General features: G+C 36.8%; 1 protein-coding gene across 2 annotated transcripts in view; it reads right to left on the minus strand.

Moving 5' to 3' along the window:
• Positions 1–20,282, minus strand: part of urb1 (URB1 ribosome biogenesis homolog) — a 44,218-nt gene that overhangs the window by 3,852 nt on the left and 20,084 nt on the right. The window contains exons 19-38 of one of the 2 annotated variants that reach the window (XM_067365315.1): positions 19,125–19,327; positions 16,724–16,921; positions 16,240–16,425; positions 14,478–14,743; positions 13,033–13,315; positions 12,579–12,840; positions 12,262–12,466; positions 11,410–11,587; positions 10,510–10,568; positions 10,211–10,401; positions 9,993–10,103; positions 9,841–9,904; positions 9,581–9,749; positions 6,825–6,933; positions 5,276–5,436; positions 4,484–4,595; positions 4,266–4,372; positions 3,953–4,096; positions 494–603; positions 213–410 (exon numbers count right to left, since the gene is read on the minus strand). In XM_067365315.1, the coding sequence (XP_067221416.1) occupies positions 213–410; positions 494–603; positions 3,953–4,096; positions 4,266–4,372; positions 4,484–4,595; positions 5,276–5,436; positions 6,825–6,933; positions 9,581–9,749; positions 9,841–9,904; positions 9,993–10,103; positions 10,211–10,401; positions 10,510–10,568; positions 11,410–11,587; positions 12,262–12,466; positions 12,579–12,840; positions 13,033–13,315; positions 14,478–14,743; positions 16,240–16,425; positions 16,724–16,921; positions 19,125–19,327 (3,316 nt within the window). Of the gene's footprint in view, positions 1–212; positions 411–493; positions 604–3,952; positions 4,097–4,265; positions 4,373–4,483; positions 4,596–5,275; positions 5,437–6,824; positions 6,934–9,580; positions 9,750–9,840; positions 9,905–9,992; positions 10,104–10,210; positions 10,402–10,509; positions 10,569–11,409; positions 11,588–12,261; positions 12,467–12,578; positions 12,841–13,032; positions 13,316–14,477; positions 14,744–16,239; positions 16,426–16,708; positions 16,922–19,124; positions 19,328–20,282 lie in introns of both variants that reach the window. The other variant, XM_067365314.1, reaches the window with a different exon arrangement.

The following is a 20,282-nucleotide window of genomic DNA, read 5'->3' on the forward strand; positions in this document are numbered from 1 at the left end:
AAAGATATACACCTAGTCATTTTGATAATTTTCATTTTGGGTGAACTATCCCTTTAATGTAATATAACATTGTAAGCTGACTTTATGGAAATAAATAAAACAGTGGTCATATCATGCATTTTTTTTTTAAAAGTAAGTTTAATCTACTGCCAATTTATCCTCACAGGATAATGAGCCTGAAATCACAGACGTTTCATCTTTTACGGTCTTACCCCAGATGTCTGATGACTGTAATCAACGTGCACAGGAACTCATTGATGATCGGCAGAGGAAGACATTTGCCTGAAGCCTGTGGCAGCTCTGATGTAGAGCTGTTTGCTTCTGGTTTACGCTCTTTTTTACCCAAATTAGTGAACCACAGAGCATGAAGCAACTCGATGAGTGAACTCAACAGCGTACTGTCAACATTCCTACAGGAGACAAATGTAATCAGTTTCTAAAGTCACCACACAAAGTAATGAGGCTTGAAGCACATGCCAAACCCACCCCTCACCTCTTTTCTATCATCTGTAATATCCATGTTAGGACTCCATGCTCTTTGGTGAGGACATAAGCTGCTCTGTTGCAATGAGCCGTCTGCCGCAAAACATTTATTATCTGAATCTGGAACAGAAGAGCAGAAAATTGTCAAATCAACAGTTTTCCAGAGAATCCATGCCATATTATAACTATCTGTGACAATTAGAAAACTTGGACTTAAGTAGTTAACCCTGGGTCATTCGAAACCCTGGGTAAATGATATCCTGTCTTATTTTGCTTGACGTCTCACACTGCTCATTTTACCCGGGTTAACAATTAATCCTGGGTATTCATAAACTGACTTTTACACTGTACATTACTACACCCTGGGTTAACATCCTTATTTGCATATATGTGGTGTCATTGCCATCGATTGGACAAACGCTACGTGCAATACATTAACACATTGCACTGCATGCCAAATTTCAAGTCGATCCGACTTATGGTTGCATAGTTACAGCTATTTTCATGTTTTTTTCGTGTGGCCAATCGGCTCAATTTTTATCATGACCAAAGATTTAGCCTCTACACACGTATACTGAGTTTGGTGCAAATATCTCATTTCGTTCTCGAGTTTTGGCCATTTTAGTAAAATTTGCTCCGCCCACATTGTACGTTTTCACCCCTTAGCAACCATGAATCAAAATTTCAAGACTCCAGACAACATTTCTGAACTGGTTTAGTTCCACTCTAGTGAAAAACCTAGGACTAGTTTGCAAAAGTAGTTTTTTGACAAAATTCAAAAATTTTTGTGGCGGAATAGAAATCGGATCTTTGCACATCCTCATATTACACGCTGCAGATTGGCTGCTACCGTTACAGATTTATCCGAAACTGATTTTTTGGACTATAAATGTCAGGATGAAACTGTCTAACACATTTTCCAATTGACATTTTTCTATGCAAACGTCGAAAACGTTTATACAACACATGTCGTTTCTGTGACTGTCCAAGGCATGTGACTATGAGGCACACGATTGGCTGATTCGCTTGCTAACATTTTAACATTACATTATTTTGAGGCATTTACAATTTCTTCCTCGTTAAAATGCATTTATTTGTTTGGTTTTTAATGTACATTTAATTTTTATCTGACCTTTTTTCTTTTTTTTTCTTTTTTCTAATTTGAACCAGGAAATAACATTTAGGATATTAAAACATTTTAAATAAAAAGAAAAATTAAAGAGACACTGCAAAAATGCTTTTCTTATTTAGTATTTTTGTCTTGTTTCCAAAAAATCTTAAATCCAGATGCTTCTACTACATAAAGGCTTTTTTTTAAAAAGAAGCTAAATTATCTTTCAATAAATAAAAAAATAAAAATCTTGTTTCTGTCCCAATTATTTTCTTACACCATTGGCAGATAATTTTGCTTGTTTTAAGCAAAAACACACTTCATTTAGATTTTTGGCACTATAGGCCCCGCCCACTGGCGTTCAGTCACTTAACGGCTGACATTTGCCTACACTGGATGTAGTGGATGGTTTAGTTTAATGGCGTCCCGGATCATGTCGGGAATTATATGTTTGTTTGGAGCATTTTGTTTTGTAAATGAGAAACAGGGTAATGGAGAGTTCACAAAGAAACTTTTGTTGCCAGCAGCAAACTGTATTGGATCTGACAGCAGCTGCATAACAAACCGTAAGCAAACGCCATCTCAGCAGCAACCTATTTAGACCAGGAGAGGTTACACTTTTAAGGACTTAACATTTCAGTTTTAAAGAGAAAATACTCAGCAATGGTGTTGACTGGTGAATTTGCACTTGGTTTGTCTTAAAGAATATTAAAAACACCACACAGACATATAAACATTAAAAACTTGATTTTCAGCACAGGGGGACTTTAATACATTTATATTTTCTTCCTCATTAATATAATAAAATAAAATTATATAACTTACTAATTTAAACCCTGAAATAAAGTTTAAGATATTAAACATTTTAAAAAGTTATTTAAGATAAAAAAAAAATGGATTCTGCACTAATCAAGAAAAACATTTTATTTAAAATTATTTTTAACATTTTTAGAGCTTATTGTATTCTGCAACTAATTCTCAGCAACAACCTATTTAGACCAGTAAATGTTACACTTACAGGGACATCTGAAGATAATTGAACCTACATTGTTCAGGGTTGCTGCACATTTTTTAAAGTCAAATTTAAGGCTTTTTAAGACCTGAAGAAATAAAAATTAATACTATATATAATATAAACTTAATATTGACAAAAGAATTGTATCTCTATATTTTTAAAGTCATTTCAAAAGCAGTATTTGCCACCTAAAATTGATTTTCAGGGGCATTTTTACCTACATAATGACATTTTCTAAACTTATTCGATGTAAGCATCACCTTTTACGTCAAATTCTAACATTCAAATTAAATTCTATTAGAATAGTAGCACAGTATAGGGCTGTTATTACCAATCAAATTAAATCATTATCAACAAAATCCATCTTTGCAATGCAGAGGTGACAGAGAAGCAGCATGGTAAGTGGCATTAATATATTTACACAGCATTTACAATTTTTCTACATAAATATAATTCAATATTTAAATATGAAAGTGTTTCTAATTTTAACTTTTTAATTAAAATGTACTTTAAATATGAAACTAAACTGCCAGTAGGTGGCAGCAAGTCACTGTCTTAATGAGTGAGTCATTCATTCAACCGATTTGTTCAAACGACTGATTCATTCAGGAACAAAACAAGTGACCGTCTTTATTGAACAGGTCAGTGAATCGTTCATTAAACTGATTCGTTCAAAATGCCGATTCATTCAATAAATAAACATTTCTGTCTGTTGCACGGAGACTGTTCTGCTGTTCTTCATTTCAAACTTTTCGTAGGCGAAATGAAGAAAAACACAATATTGAGTCTAAAATGTAACTCACAATGTTAACTTATTGTTCATTTAACTGTTGTATAAAATATCACACAGTTTTTGTATAACTACATTTCATATGATATAAAAACTCATCATGTATCTTGAATTTCGAGGACATATAACTGCATACATCATGCAGTGAAAGCGTGAGTGACAAACTCAATGTCAGCTCACACATCGTTAAACTGAACTGACATTTACCCAGTTTTCTTCTGCTCTCTTCCTTTCACGTGCCGGAGACGGTAGCCTACGTTATACGCTGTCGTAAATGCCGCGAGGCCCGCAAATTGTCACGTGAACATGCAAATCCACAAAGAAAAATAAAATAAAAATAATATGTACGCTAATTAAATAGTTTTAATTTGGTAAATGATTTAGATATGTCTAAGTCAAATTGTCATATAAAATGTAAGACCTCTCATAAGTAAAAATAAGACTTTTTATGACCTTAAATTTTAAAAATCTAATTTAAGACTCCGCGGAAACCCTGATTGTCGTTTTGCTCGTTAGAACCACATTTTAACAAACACAGAGACCAAATGAGCACCTGAGAGGCCTGGTCAGAGAGCGACGTGCTGCAGAAGCCCAGCAGGGTCTGATAGATGCCTTGCTTCTCACAGAGCTCGTAACAGAGCTTATCCCGGACACCTTCCTCCAGAATGCTCAAACCCCACTCACGCTCCATTTTGTGCTGGACAGAGAAACAGAAACATGTTCATTTGAGCAGTCATGCTTCAAACTATAGTACATTTTTGAATGTATATTATATTATTAAGCATATTTGTCACCCATTAGTTATTTACTACGCAGCCAAAAGTGTCTAACAGTGGCATTCAGCGGGTCACGTAATGTTTCATTACCTCCAGATCAAAGCTGTAGAAGAGTTTGAAGAAGTCAGGGACTCTCTTGAGGTCCAGAAACTGAGTTCCCAGAAGAAATCTGCTCACCACCATGTACATGTGTTCCTCTGCAGAGGGAAAAAGCTGAACTCAGGGTTTTGGCAAACTTCAACTGAATCGATCTCTCTTATTACACGTTAACATGTGAAGTGAGCACTCGACTCTATGAACACACTCACCAGGTCTCAAGATTTGCTGAGCAACTTTAGCAATGTAGGTCACGTGTACAAAAGGAACCTGGAGGTTTTGCTTTTGGATCCCGTTCTTGACAGTGTCGAGCAAGTACAGCAGCTGGATATTAAATAAAAACATAAATATTAAAATAAATGTAATACCTTTCAAAAATTCAAAAGTTGGGAGATTTAGCATTTATTTGATACAATAAAATACATTAAATAATAATGCGATTGTGAATACTGTAATATTGTGAAATATTATTACAATTTAAAATAACTATTTTTTACTTTATTATATTTTAAAATTTATTCCAGTGATGGGAAAGCTGAATTTTCAGCAGATTCAATCTTCAGTGTCACACGATCCGTCAAAATTCACTCTAATATGCTGATTTAGTGCTCAAGAAAATGTTCTTTCCATCATCAAGGTTGTATTATTTATTTATTTATTTATTATGTATTTTTTTACAGGATTTTTGAAAAATACAAAATTTAAAAGAACAGCATTTATTTGAAATCTTTTGTAATAAATGTTTTTACTATAAACTTTTAAATAATTTAATGGTTTACTCACTGAATAAAATATTTATTTCTAAAATCTTACTAAACTCAAACTTTTTAAGGGTATATTATATGAAAAAATTGTGTCAAATTGTATTAATATTTCCCATTATTTATTACACAACTTACAACACTGAAAGCAAAGTATGAAATTGCATAAAATATGAAAAAGTACAGAAATCGAATCTTACTAACAGTGATATTTCACACCGGTAAACAGTAGCACTTCTCTACCTGTCTCTTCTCTCTAAATCGCGCGCCCTCCAGGTGCTGATAAAAGGATCCCAGCACTTGGTACGCCGCGGCCCTCACTTTAGGGTCAGAGCTGCTCAGGGCCGCCACTGTGACACCCAAAGCATGACTGGAAACAAACTTCTGGCAGTCTACCGCACACTCTGATGAGAGAGAGACGGATAACAGCACAAGTTAACAAATGGAAATAAACCACAAAGTGTGTGACCTTGAAAAAGCAGGCTTGCATCTGATTAAATAAATATTGTAACGTATATAAGAAAAAAACTTGCCATATGTCTAGATACTAGTATTGTCACAATACTGGAATTTACAACTTCGATACGATACCTTGAAAAATATCAATATTCAATACCATTTTTGATACTACGTGGAAAACTGCCATACTGTTATACAGATTGTTATCATCTCATAATTTTTTGATATTTTGTGTAATTTAGTTGTAATAGCTTACACAGCACAAGTAGTCTTATTTTGAATCAGTGAACTACATTTACATAAAAAAAAGACAAGTGAACAGTCAGGAATAAAATAAGAACAAATAAATGACAGCACAAATAAGTACAATAAAATAAAGAGACAAATGAAATAAACATTCAGGTGGGTCTAACAGTAGTTTTCAGGTAAAATACTACAGAAATCAAATCAAATGTAAATTAACATTGGATAGTTTTCATTGTAAAAATTAAATATAGATTAATGTTATAATTAAAGTTACAAAAGTTATTCAATCAAGAGCAGTCTTTTGCAGCAGGTTTATTAGGCTGCTGTCACTTTAAGAGCTATATGCAGATCCAATATACTGTTACACAACATATTGCATTTTCTCTCAACTAATTATGTTCAAAAACTGACTGTGTTTACCTCAATACTCAGCAAGACGGGCATTTTGACATGATTTTGTATGTATTTTACCGCAGTAGGGCACAAAAAAAGAAGTAAATTTGGTTCTCGCAAGCTGTTTTCTGTTGACGTGACGCTCACATCCAGAGTAGGCAAATGTCAGCCGACTAAAGTGGGCAGGGGCCTATGGTGCGATGATGTATAACTACTCTTCGATGTCTTGCTCTGGAGGCAGTTATATGCAAATGCTTGTGTGACGTCACAGATCCTGCAAAATCAAGTGGAGCCCTTGTTGGAGCTTTATTAAATAAATGCTTTGTTTATAATGAGGATGATGTTTTATGCTTTGAAACTAGCAGGATGTTGGAAGGAAGACCTCTTATATGTCAAAAGTTCAAGGTAAATTTGATTTTCATGTCATGACCCCTTTAAACCTTATTACCCAAAATGAGAGATTTGTCAATTTGGATTCATTTCAGTTAATATGTGGAAACAAGAGTCAATTAAATATCAAATATGATACAACTGATCCACTAAATTGGGAAAAAATAAAAATAAGTCACTAATTACAGCCGGCAATATGGTCCCAATATATATTGTATACATAGTACTAGTACAAATATATATATATATATATATATATAAACAGACAAAAAAAACGCATTATGGGCATGTCATGTCAGCTTACCTGGATGAAGGATGAAGCTGAACAGAGGGAGGAGGAAACAGGGGTCATACAGAGATGACAAATCTACAGAATGATTGCCCTCCTGTGTGTAGACCAAGTTTTTGCAGCCCTGCAGAAAGAGTTACGTGCTATTCATGCATGAAATTAAAGTTGTCCAATTCATTTATTTTCCCTAGTTCTATATAGTAAACAGGAATAATTACACTTTAGAATTTGTTCTAAGGGTTAGTTCACCCAGAAGTTCACATTGTTCATCAGGAGATTGTAAAATAAATCCATTTGAAACAAGCGGTTTAATTCAAGTCTTCTGAAGAGAAGCGATCACTTTATATGATGAACAGATTTCATTTAGGCTTTTATTTACATATAAACAAAAGCAAATAGGACTAAAACTGTTTACTAGCTTACTACACAGTTGACATTAACTTGTTAAAGCAAATATTTAATCAGCCAATCACAAAGACGATCTGCTGAAGTACAAACTGAGCATCAGAATGGGGAAGAAAGGTGATTTAAGCGAACATGGCATGGTTGTTGGTGCCAGACGGGCTGGTCTGAGTATTTCAGAAACTGCTGATCTACTGGGATTTTCAAGCACAACCATCTCTAGGGTTTTAAAAAAAATTAAAAATAGTTCTGTGGCGATAATGCTTTGTTGATGCTAGAGGCCAGTCTGGTTCAAGCTAATAGAAATGCAACAGTATGCTGAATGGTTACTGACTGCCTCGAGCTCACATCTCAGAAAGCTTAATGTTCAAATAGGCGCTATGTTTACATATACTGTAAATCACATATCTGAGGTCTAAACAGCTACATTCTCACCTAAGAAAAAACTCTTAAAACTTATATCCGTTACAAAATATATGTTCTTATATGTGACTCGTGCTGGCAAAATGAGTCAGAATGCATATGGGCTAATTTTGAGCTTCAGGCAAAACAAGTGAAAAATGACTATTTGGTCAAATTTGAGGTTCTCACAAAAATGAGCTTATTAAGCCCTCGTCTAGCGATCCAAATGCTAGCATTCAGACTTTTGAATTTTCCAGTTCTGAATGGCATGAGTCTGAACCAATGAAATGTGATTTTCATGCTGATGTATTAATGTTACTTGCACTGACTGACAGATCCGAAGACGACCTGAACACAATATACACAGAATTACAGTAATAACAAAAATCTGTCTTGGCGAGTATTCATGCAATCATTATCTGTTATGTCTTAAGTTAACATTTGGTTAACTGTTGGGGAAAAACGTCTGATGTGTGACAATATATTAGATCTATGTGATACAGCAGGTTTAATATATAGTATGATTAATGTAAATCAATCAATTGGTGAAATCACAGAAAAAAATTTGAAGATATATATTTTCCTATAGATATGGGTTTTGACTTGGTTTGTGCCAAGTTTGGTGGTATTACTAGAGATTTTAAGGTATGGTTAATAGATGATTTTGTTTTGGAACCTTCAGAAAACTTTAACTTGATTTTTCTCAAAATTGACTTTTTTTGTAGGGGTGTCATGAGATCTCGCGTCATTAAAATGTGGCGAGATTTCTCGTCGAGGCGAAAAGTAGTCTCATGATATTGCCATGACAGAGTGTTAGGATGATTAGAAAAGAATATGCCACCGCTACGTTTACATTACGCCTCCACTGTCATTTTGCTTTGTGTTAAATAAAAAACATTTAATTCAGTTGTATAACGGTCGCCGCCGCTCCATATTTACAGAGTTACGCGCGATCACTGAAAGTGAAAGTAAACAGGAGCACGCATTCAAACGTGATGTCAATACCCCGCATTTTGAGAGCGGCTCCCTGATGAATACAGATATCTCTCAATATGAAAGCTATTTTAGGCTGGGCAGTGTAGTTAAACAATCTCTCAGCTCTGTATCAAAGAAAAATTGGTCTTATTTGCACTTTGAATATTGAGAGCGTACTTTGATTATGGTTGCACTTATTGTGAACACAGAGAAAACTGTTATTCATTTTTATGGTAACACTTTACAATAAGGTTTCATTTGTTAACATTAGTTAATGCACTGTGAACTATCATGAACTAACAATGAATGACTATTTTTATTAACTACCATTAACAAAGATTAATAAATACTGAAGCAAATATATTGCTCATTGTTGATGTTGGTTAATATATTAATGTTAATAAATGAGACCTTATTGTAAAGTGTTACCATTTTTATTTCTACCGTTTTTATTTCTATGATCAGTTTATGGAAAGCAGTTCAGTTAGGAGGTCAAAAGTTGTAGAAGCTCATAAATAATGTACAGTAAGGCCTGAAGAGACTGAAAATCATACAGGAGGGAAGTCAAAACCTTTTACAGTGCTTGAGTATTGTTGTCTTTTACTGCATATGATAATTCATACTCAGAAAGTAGAACTGAAATGACATTCATTACAAGACGATTAGTTCAAACATTTCAAATACACCTGCATATTATTTTTCTAGACATGCATTTCATCTTTGAGGTTTTCTTAAAAATAGTGTGTAAAAATCTTGTCTCATCTCATTCTCGTAGGATAGACTTTCAATGGAGGGACAGAAATCTCTTGAATTTCATAAAAATATCTTGATTTGTGTGTGAGGATGAACACAAGTCTTATGGGTTTGGATCAACATGAGGGTGAGTAAGTGATGACTGAATTGTTATTTTTGGGTGAACTAACCCTTTTAAAAGGCAGATATATTAGAATACCTTAAAATACTGCATGTTATTTATTCTAGCCTGTTATTACCTGAAGGATGATGTTTCTCTGATGTGGGAAGTGCGTCACAGTGTTTAACATCTTGTCTGCAGAGAGCAGTGACAGCAGTTGCTCTGAACTGGGCTTCTGCCACAGCGAAGGTCCCAGGCTCTTACGGGCTTTATGGTGCTCCACCGCGGCGGGACCCCAAAGCACATACCTGACAACAAACAGACACATGCAGTAAACAACCATCTTCTGTGTGAGGAATTCACCTTCAAACAAGTGATGTGAGATAAGCTGAAACGTACTGAAACTCAGTAAGACTAATGTTGTTCTTCTCATACTCCTGGAGCACAAGTAGAAGCTTCTGATCTGTGAAAACAAAAAGATTTTACTAAATCACAGAACTGACTTCATCCAAAAACCAAATCAAGTGAATCATGTCAAGTGGGTAACTTACCTGTGGTGCTCAGCGAGGCTCCATACGCACCAAGCAGCACAAGGAAGTGATTGCTGTTACACACTTCAGGACATTTTTTCACCAGCGTAAGCAAGAAAGACACCAAAGACTCTAGAAAACCATATTTTAAATTTAAAACAGCTATCATTCTGATGAGGTTGTTTGAATCGGTAATCCTAAATCTACGTAACAGTAATAGAGACTCTCTACTTCATTACCTTTAGACGGATGAAGACCGTCGGACTCATTCTGTGTGCCCAGCATTGTGGGCAGGAACAGAGAGTGACTGGTGGTCATCATGTGGATAGTAGACATGGACAGCAGCTCTTTAGGGGTCTCTGGTGTTGCATATATGATCTCCACAAGGGTGTTTAAGGTCCCCAAAAAGCTAGATTCACTGTATCGATACCTGAGAGAGGAATTTTAAGAGAAATGTTCGCTAGCTAGAACACGCACAATAGTGTCAACTGAGTAATAAGCCCATTAGCTTTTGTTTATCAGGAGAAAGGTCACTTACTTCAGCCCAGACTTGACAAAGGTGTTCCAGTCTGATGCAGAGATGTTTTCTGGAAAGATCTGCAATAAACATGCAGTAAACAACAGCTGAATATTGAGCAATTTACATCACAAAAATGCTGTGAAAGTTCATTTTACTACATTACGCTTATGTGCAGGGCTTGACATTAACGTTTTTGCTCAGCAGCCACTGTGACAAGCGTTTTTCCACAGTTACTAGCCACTCAGCATTTTCACTGGCCACAGTTTTGACATCGATACCATGGGAAAAAATGCTATATAGATATTTTTAATATTATCTCTCAATTTGGCAGCAGGTAAATTAGGCTGCTGTCACTTTAAGACCTGATGCACTGATCCATTATACTGTTACATATCCATTTTCTTTCTCAACTGTTTATGCTCACTTAAAACTGATTTTATGTGAATACATTTTACATTATTTTGTGTTTTTGACTGTTTAAGCGCAATAAGCAGTGACAAAGAGCTCAATTTAGTACTGAGAGGCAGCTTTATCAATATTGTTAAAAACAAGTGCATAAAAGCGAACAGTTTGCCAACGCATTACAAGCTCACTTTCATTGAATATAGTCAATCATAATGATTTTTTAAAATAATACCACAATTTCATAATTTCTGACTTGTATCCCATTATTGTTTAAAATATGCAATTTTTTCCAGCACTTACACATGTTGGCATGAGACTAGTTTGAATCACTAACCTAATTCAACTTCAAACTCCTCTAAATCTGGAAAACTCAGTAACTTTTGTAATAATATTTGCACAATGATATCAGAAAGGAATGTCAGTAAAGTACTGTTCACGTGGATCTGACGCCACCCACAGGAATTGTGATGGTAACCTAGAAAAGTAAGAAGACTATGACAATACTTGACTCACCAGGAGTGACTTGAGTCTTGTCAGCATAGTCTCTTCATGATGGGATTGTGGGTCTTTCTGTTCTTTATATACAGCGGTCAGCCAGCGGAGAGCGGCTGAAAGCAGAGATTTCCTCCACTGAGAGAGTTCCTCTGAACCATCAGACAGCTTTTCACAGATGGCGTCTGCAAGCTTCCACCTGAAACAAGATGCAAGTAAATAAAAGGAATCTTTAAAGCTTCAGTTCAAGTTTGCATTCAAAAATACATCGACTACAAAAATGTATGTTAAACTTCAGAACCAATTTAAACCTCAGCAACATAAAAAGGAAGTTTGAATAATTGCCAAGATTTCCTTTTTTCATGTACATATTTAATTATTTATTATTTTTATCTCTAAAATGGTAAATATTAAATATAGCTGTTTACTACTAGGTACTGTTACAATATTGCAGGGATTCCCAAACTTTTTTGTCACGTGAACCCCTTTGACCCTTCTTGGTTAAACCAGGTCACATGATATGCAGGAAAACAAATAAAATATTTTTAGTTTTTATTTTACATTGCAAAGATTTAAATATTTATGTCTCACAAAACCTCAAGTTTGACCTTAAAACTTCATCTTAAAAACCAACATTTCTAAAGTTTTTTTTGCTACCTTACATTTTTTATATTTTAAATTGGACTTGTATTCTACTTCTTTATTTTAACATTTTCAATGTACTTGGCAACAATGGCTGTTTAAGTATAAAGATTGAAGCTCTGAATAGACAAAGAAACCTTAATTTATTATAAAAAATATAGAAAGAATATTGAAAATAGTTTTTTTTAGTTATCACCTGGCTCTATTTGCCAGAAAGAGTAAAGAGTTTACCTTTCATAACCGTCTGGTTTCTGAAGGATGGCAGGTAGATCTTTCATAAGTTGCATGAGGTCAGCGTTTCCAGCGGCCAGTCGGATGAGACCGGACAGAACCTCCACATGCAGGCTGGTCATAACCCCAACTTCTCCTTGCTGTACTGTGTGCCACAGCTCAGACAGTAAAGCTTTCTTCAGGGCCTTCAGGACTGATTTTTGAACTGTGTATGGCGATAGATAAGACAACATGAATCAAACCTATGGAAGTACTGCGTCAAATTCAATGTGAACAACATTTTTTTGAGCTTCTACAAAGAAAGCAGCAATACTGACTGTCTTTAGGGCGGGTGGGATCATCAATAATGGCTCTCTTCAAGTAGGCGTTGAGTAAAAACAGAAAGCTGCTGCTTTGGGAGCTGATCTGCGCTAGGTTAGACGGCTCCAGGCACCAGAGCTCAAAGCTGAGGACGTGTGTGGAGCAGTTCTGCAGAAGGACAACCCCAATGGCCTGGGCTGAAGGACTTTCCCTCTGGATGCAGTGCAAGAGAACGTCTGTCTGAATGAGTTTGGCAGTGCCTGGCTCCCAGGACAGCACCTAGAGAGAAACATTTTTACTAAAAGTGCGCAAATAAACAATGACATCTGTAGGCGTTGTTTATATTATAAGCTACAGAATATAAGGTATTTCAAACTTATTTTTACCACTAAGTGAAGAACAACAACAACAAAAAAACTTGACCATGAGTATATCAGGGCATTGGGTGAAATGTTTCACTGTTATATGTACCTGTAGCAGGAAGTCCTCCAGCTGCACACACTGGCAGGAAGTGAGGAGAGCAGCCAGACCTCGCAGGTGTGCCTGAGACAGAGCAATGCAGCTGCTGTGGTCTTCAGAGAGCAGCTTCAGCACTGCGTGGCCGTACACGCTCAGCTGGTTCTCAGGGGCCACGAGACATTTCTGAGGGAGCAGCAGCAGGGCGGACACCACCTCCTTCAAGCTGGACGGCTCGATGTACTCATGTAGAGACAGCAGCGCTCGGAGACAGAGGGATTGCTTTTTGGGACAACTTCTGAAGAACAAAAGGAATTTTTAAGTGATGCACCAAACAAAACTACTACTAACGCACTACTAGCATATTGCTCAAACTATTTTTGAGCACAGGATGAAAACATGCAGCTCTCGCTTCTATTTCTCAATTAAACCTGCTTGCATGACACAAAATAAACATTTGTGTTTTGAAGATGAACAAAAGTCTTATGGGTTTAGAACAATATGAAGGTGAGTGACTGAATTTTCATTTTTGGGTGAACTAACCATTTAATATCAAAGTACAAACCTGATTCCAAAAAAGTTGGGACACTGTACAAATTGTGAATAAATACAGAATGCAATGATGTGGAAGTTTCAAATTTCAATATTTTATTCAGAATACAACATATATGACTTATCAAATGTTTAAACTGAGAAAATGTATCATTTTAAGGGAAAAATAAGAAGATCTGGACTGCAGGCTGGCCATTTCAGTACCCGGATCCTTCTTCTAAGCAGCCATGTTGTTGTAATTGATACAGTATGTGGTCTGGCATTGTCATGTTGGAAAATGCAAGGTCTTCCCTGAAAGAGACGACATCTGGATGGGAGCATATGTTGTTCTAGAACTTGGATATACCTTTCAGCATTGATGGTGCCTTTCCAGATGTGTGATCTGCCCATGCCACACGCACTCATGCGACCCCATACCATCAGAGATGCAGGCTTCTGAACTGAGCGCTGATAACAACTTGGGTTGTCCTTGTCCTCTTTAGTCCGGATGACATGGCGTCCCAGTTTCCCAAAAAGAACTTCAAATTTTGATTCCACAGAACAGTTTTCCAGTTTGTTACAAAGTTACATTTAACTTTTCCGGCCTCTTTTTGCTACCTGTCCCAACTTTTTTGAAATGTGTAGCTCTCATGAAATCCAAAATGAGCCAATATTTGGCATGACATTTCAAAATGTCTCACTTTCAACATTTGATATGTTATCTATATTTTATTGTGAATAAAATATAAGTTTATGAGATTTGTAAATTATTGCATTCCTTTTTTATTCACAATTTGTACAGTGTCCCAACTTTTTTGGAATCGGGTTTGTATTATTAATTATATAGTAAAATCTTTTTAAATTGTATTAAACACAATATATTCCTCAACTAGCAGAAAACATTGCATGTTGAGACTGGTGTGACATACTTGCTTCTCTTGTCTTGTAGTTCTCGGAGCACGGCTCTCTGTGCGGCTGTCAGGTATGTGCTCACGAGCTCTAAGGCGTCCAGCTCTCGGAGCGTGGCGGCACTGGACTCCAGCAGGGTGAGCGTGCTCTCAGTCAGACGGCTGCACAGCTGCTTTAGCCTCACTGGATTCAGGCTGTGAGGAGGGAAAGAGCTCAATTCCAGAGCCAGAAACCATTGCTCCACTGCTGGATGTTTAAACACTGATCTGAGGACAGCCAGTTTGATCTGGAGAACAGGAAAAAGAGGGGAGGAACAATGTAAGGTTTCTGGACTATCTATATAATACAATACAATACAATACAATACAATACAATATAATATAATATAATATAATATAATATATATTGTTTTTTTGGTATTATGGGATCGAATTGAGATTTTTCTGGGGGAAAAAATGAGATTGCTATTTGTCCTTCAAATGTTATGTTGTTCTGTCTTTTTCTTCTGTGTTTGTTCTGTACAAAGTGAAAAACACAAATAAATGTGCAAAAATATGCTTGTGATTTACAGAGCTTGCTTGCTGCACAATTATATTATACTATAAATGTGTGTGGTTATATAGCAATATGGCTTTAAGGGTGCCCTAGAACCAGTTTTTCACAAGATGTAATATAAGTTTAAGGTGTCCCCTGAATGTGTCTGTGAAGTTTCAGCTCAAAATATCCCATAGATTTTTTTTTTATTAATTTTTTTAACTGCCTATTTTGGGGCATCATTAACTATGCACTGATTCAGGCTGTGGCCCCTTTAAATCTCTCGCTCCCTGCCCCCCGAGCTCTCGACTATAATACAGTGCATAAACAAAGTTCACACAGCTAGTATAACCCTCAAATGGATCTTTCAACAACAACAAAGCTGGAGAATCTCACGCAGCCAAAATGAGGATTGTCAGTAACGGTGTTCAGCCTTACATTGTTCAAACCGGAGTCGACACTGATGGAGAGACTCAGGAAGAAGTTACAACTTTTAGACGTTTCTGAATGGTTAGTGGATAAATTGATGTAGTTGCTGTGGAGTTAATTCAACTCATCCACTAGCATGTGCCGTCATGTTCATCTTTTGTGCAAATCCAGTGTTGAATTGATTGCCGTTTGTGAAGCAGTCCGGCGTAAAATGATGTGCGCAAATATATAACACTTTACCGACTTTCTTCGGCACATTTCCTTCATAAATGAAACTCAATCACGGTATCTTCAGTGGCTCAGATGACGTGAGTCTACAGAGACTCTTATGTTCATTGATACATTCAATAACAACATTTGTAATGCTAGTAAACAGAAATGGCGGACTGCTATGGCTCTCTCAGGGCGGGATCTGTGCTAATAGGGCAGATCATCACCAGTCGTGGGCGGGGCTTCACCATACTCTTACGTATGCGTGTATGGAGAAACTGTTTACAATTTACGGGGATTATAAAAAAAGTAGAGTTGGTGGTTTTTTACCATTATAGGCTGGTTGTTTACACAATGTGGACACACATCTGTGTTCAAACACCTTATTAACGTGAATTTTGCACAATAGCTCCCTTTTTAATTAAATCACAGCTATTGCAATTTGATAACCATATTAAGCAATATGCGATTACAGTCTTACTTTAATTAATTGTGCAGCCCTAATCCCATCCCATGCTTATTTCTATGAGTCATTCGTCTCCTCCCCTTATAATGTTTCTGAAATAACCCAGGATATTTTTTAGAACCAAATATTAAGATCACGGCTACCTGTTCCTTATCAGTGTTCTGAGCAGGTACGTGGTCTGTGTCAAAAAAGAGGTCTCCCTTGTCCTGCTGTTCTGCAGGTTCAGGTTGAGAGGGCTGTTGACTTTCTGAGCTCAGCAGCTTGAGGATGAGAGAGTTCAGCAGTGCCATCAGACGGCCCAACACCTCTCCTGCCGTCTCCTTGGGGAGCTGCAGGCAAACACAGAGACAATCATTGAGGACAGGAATTCACAAGCTTTTTTTCTCAGCCAAACTCCTTAGACTGTAGTACATTCTTTAAAATATCTTTTTATGTCTCCGCAGAAGAAAGTAAGTTGAAGTTTGGAACAACATGAGTAAATGGTGACAGAATTTTTTTATTTTTGGGTAAATTATCCCTTTAATACATTGAATTAAATACTACCTGCATTGTTTTAGTTATTTATAGTTACATACAGAAACCATTCAAATATATTTTTAAAAGGCTCAATACCGAATTGAAACTGACAACAACGTTTCTGATGTAGAAAAGCACTTGATTGACAGCCACTGGGAACTGGGACACATCCAGAGCGGTCATAGCTTCCTGTGCAGCCTCCTTAAAAGAGTCCTGTAGGAAAGCATTTGCCCCTTCACTATGGGATGCCTTCAGCAGAGCGGTGAAACCAACGTAAGATCGACCATCAGTGAAGTCTTCAGTCGTGGACTGTGAGAAAGTGTGACAAATCAATCAGGAACTTCAAGAAAATTAAACTTCATGCAGTCATTTATATAAGAACAATTGACCTAACATTAAAACGCTAACACTTTACAATAACATTCCATTTCATAACATTAGATATATAATTACATACATTATATAACTTTCTGCTGACGTGGTCCAAAGAGAATGAGTCGCATTTGGTGAAAATCAGACCAAAAGTAGTTTTCAAAAATATTTGAAAATATTTGATCTGTATGTGTCGTTACTGACCAAGAAACAACTACAGATGATTCAGTGACAGAGCGGTCCGAACGAATCCAAACAGTTTCAGATCGTTGTGCAAGCGTGTTTGGCCAATTCACGGAAAAAAAAGGATTGAGACAAATAATTAATTCACGAATGACTGGTATTGCTGGTTCAGTCGACAGAAATACAGGACACACGTAATAACTGATGAAATATTGGGTAGGATTAGTGGTGTGGGGGCCCTCGGGCCAGATGAAGATGATTGACGAGCCAGACTTGGCCCGCAGGATGCCAGTTGAATAGCCCTGAGCTACACCAATGTCATAATGGACTATGACAGCAACTGAGACCAAGACACTGCATGTCAATTTTGAACTCAATAAGACCAATGGTACTGTAGTTAGAGACAATTTCATGTTTTGTTCCATTATAACGCCACCAAGCGGCACAGTCCCAATGCTTTTTGTGTTTGTCCTCAGAGTGAGCCCATACATAAGCCCATCAAATACATAAGCCATACATAAGCCCATCATCCGGAAGATGATCTTAGCCCATTTTGTTTAGGAATTATAGACATTTATATTTATATGATTTTATATATATTTTATGTATTTTTTTGCCACTTACTATCAAAATTTTGACATTTGGCCAATAGCATATAGGCAATGACCTCTGTTTTTAATTTTCCAACGGTGGTTTCCTTTCGATTGGACTAACGGTTTTGAAGATATTCGCGAATGTTGTTTTAAACGATAAATCACATCGTTGCCATAACCACAAGGCATATCGTTGGACTCGACAATGGTTCAGGAATCTAAGGAGATGAAAATAAGTCAACCAAATCCAAAGATAAACCATGTGAATATTTGATTTTACCAGTAGGGGGCGCTTTCTCAAAACTTCTCAGGCTCCTTGGGGTCATCGTACTGATGACCCATACAGAGTTTTGTAATGATACGCTAATGTGTTCATAAAATACTGCATTTTATTGCAAAATCTAAAATGGCCGATATAGGACAATTGGATCTCATTTGACTCGGCATGCCTCCCCGAACCTAACAAGACCACTTTTATCATTTTTGGGCCAACTGTTCAGAAGTTATAAGCAAAAATAAGCATTTTTCCTATCTCTGGACCAGTAAGTGGCGCTGCACCGAAATGCAGCATGTAGCCTCAGGTCATGCTTGTGATGACCAAGTTTGGTCTGAATATGCTAAAGCCTTGCAGAGATATAGCCTAGCGTCCAATCTGGAGTGCTCAGTTGGGTTCATCAAAAAGCATCTGATAACTTTTTGCCAGCATTGTCTGAAGATAATCTGATTCGATTATCGTGAATACTGGACAAGCATTCTAGAAGGAGTTCAGAAAATTTAAAAAAGTGGGACATTTTTCATGATGGAAAATGACATCATAAGGCACTCAAATTGTCCTGAGCCAGGGAATTTTGTTTCTAGTCCTTATGGTTCAAAAGTTATTAACATGAATGTAAGTGAAAATTTGGACAGTTGGTGGTGCTAGAGGGATTGAGTTAGAGATTCTAAATTTGGTGTGTTTAATGTTCGTACGGTCCTCTATCTGTGTGCCAAATTTCACAACTTTTTCCCATACGGTTCTATGGGCTGCTATAGACTTCCCGAGCGGAATAAGCGGATGAATAATAATAAGAAAACTAATGGATACAATAGGTACAATTTGGTGCTTGGCCCCTAAAAATGACATAATTGTTATCACTGTTCTCAGCATGAACCAAGGGATCTGTCAAGACCAGAGACAGTTAATTTGCTATGATAACAGACCGTCCTCCTCAATCTGTGTGCCATATTTCATAACTTTTCCTATGTACGGTTTTATAAGCTTCTATACACTCAAGCAGCAGCAAAAGACGATGAAGACTAACGATTACGATGTACTTTTGGTGCTTGGCCCCTAACGAGTTGTCCTGAAGCGGTGAAGAACTAACCAGTGTCTTCTGTGTGTTCTTGGGGAGCCACTGTGAGTAGTAGTGGTAGAAGGTGACGACAGAGGCGTGAGGAGGTGATGAAGCATCTGATGTGTTGAGCTCCTCATCATAGAGCTGGAGGGTCAGACACAGAGCCAGCGGGTCCCTCTGACTGTGCAGAACATCACACAGGACTGCTGCCATGTACTCATACACCACCACACCTATACAACAGACAGAGCTGATCACAGCGTAACCTACACAAACTTACACTCCTCACACTTTATATTAGGTGGCCTTAACTACTATGAACCAATATTAAAGGGTTAGTTCACCCAACAATTAAAATAATGTCATTTATTGCTCACCCTCATGTAACCTGTAAGACCTTCGTTAATCTTCTGAACACAAATTAAGATATTTTAGTTGAAATCCGATGGCTCAGTGAGGCAATGACATTTCCTCTCTCAAGATCCATAAAGGTACTAAAAACATATTTAAATCAGTTCATGTGAGTACAGTGGTTCAATATTAATATTATAAAGTGACGAGAATATTTTTGGTGCACCAAAAAAAACAAAATAACGACTTATTTAGTGATGCCCGATTTCAAAACACTGCTTCAGGAAGCTTCGGAGCGTTATGAATCAGCAAATCAAATCAGCAGTTCGGAGCACCAAAGTCACGTGATTTCAGCAGTTTGGTTGTTTGACACGTGATCTGAATCATGATTCAGGGTTCCTACACATTTTCCATTTCAAAATTCCATACTTTTCCAGACTCAAATTTCCAGACCTCCTTCCAAACGATTTTCTGCCATTGGTAAGCCTCGGTCTCCTTTTCTGTTTTCTTCATGTTTGTAGTAGGGGTCTTACAGTCTTTTAGTGATTTTTACATTTTGTTTGATTGTTGAAATAAAGTTTTGTATTTAGTATTCACATCTAGGCCCTTCTCTTCTTAAAACTACGTTCCTGTGTGACTTCTGTTGCGGATTAATCTGCAAGTACTAATATATTCCCTGTTTAAAAGGGTAGTGACTTTGTTTCCCTTTCTGACCATACTACTCACTACATAGGCGTAAATATTGAATTTGTTTAACATTCTAATAATTCGACACATTTACTTCATAGACATCCTTCTCTGATTTATCCATTCTGTTCTGTTGTCAGTATTTGTTAG

The sequence above is a fragment of the Chanodichthys erythropterus genome, chromosome 17 (assembly GCF_024489055.1).
Source record: "Chanodichthys erythropterus isolate Z2021 chromosome 17, ASM2448905v1, whole genome shotgun sequence".
Lineage (NCBI taxonomy): Eukaryota > Metazoa > Chordata > Actinopteri > Cypriniformes > Xenocyprididae > Chanodichthys > Chanodichthys erythropterus.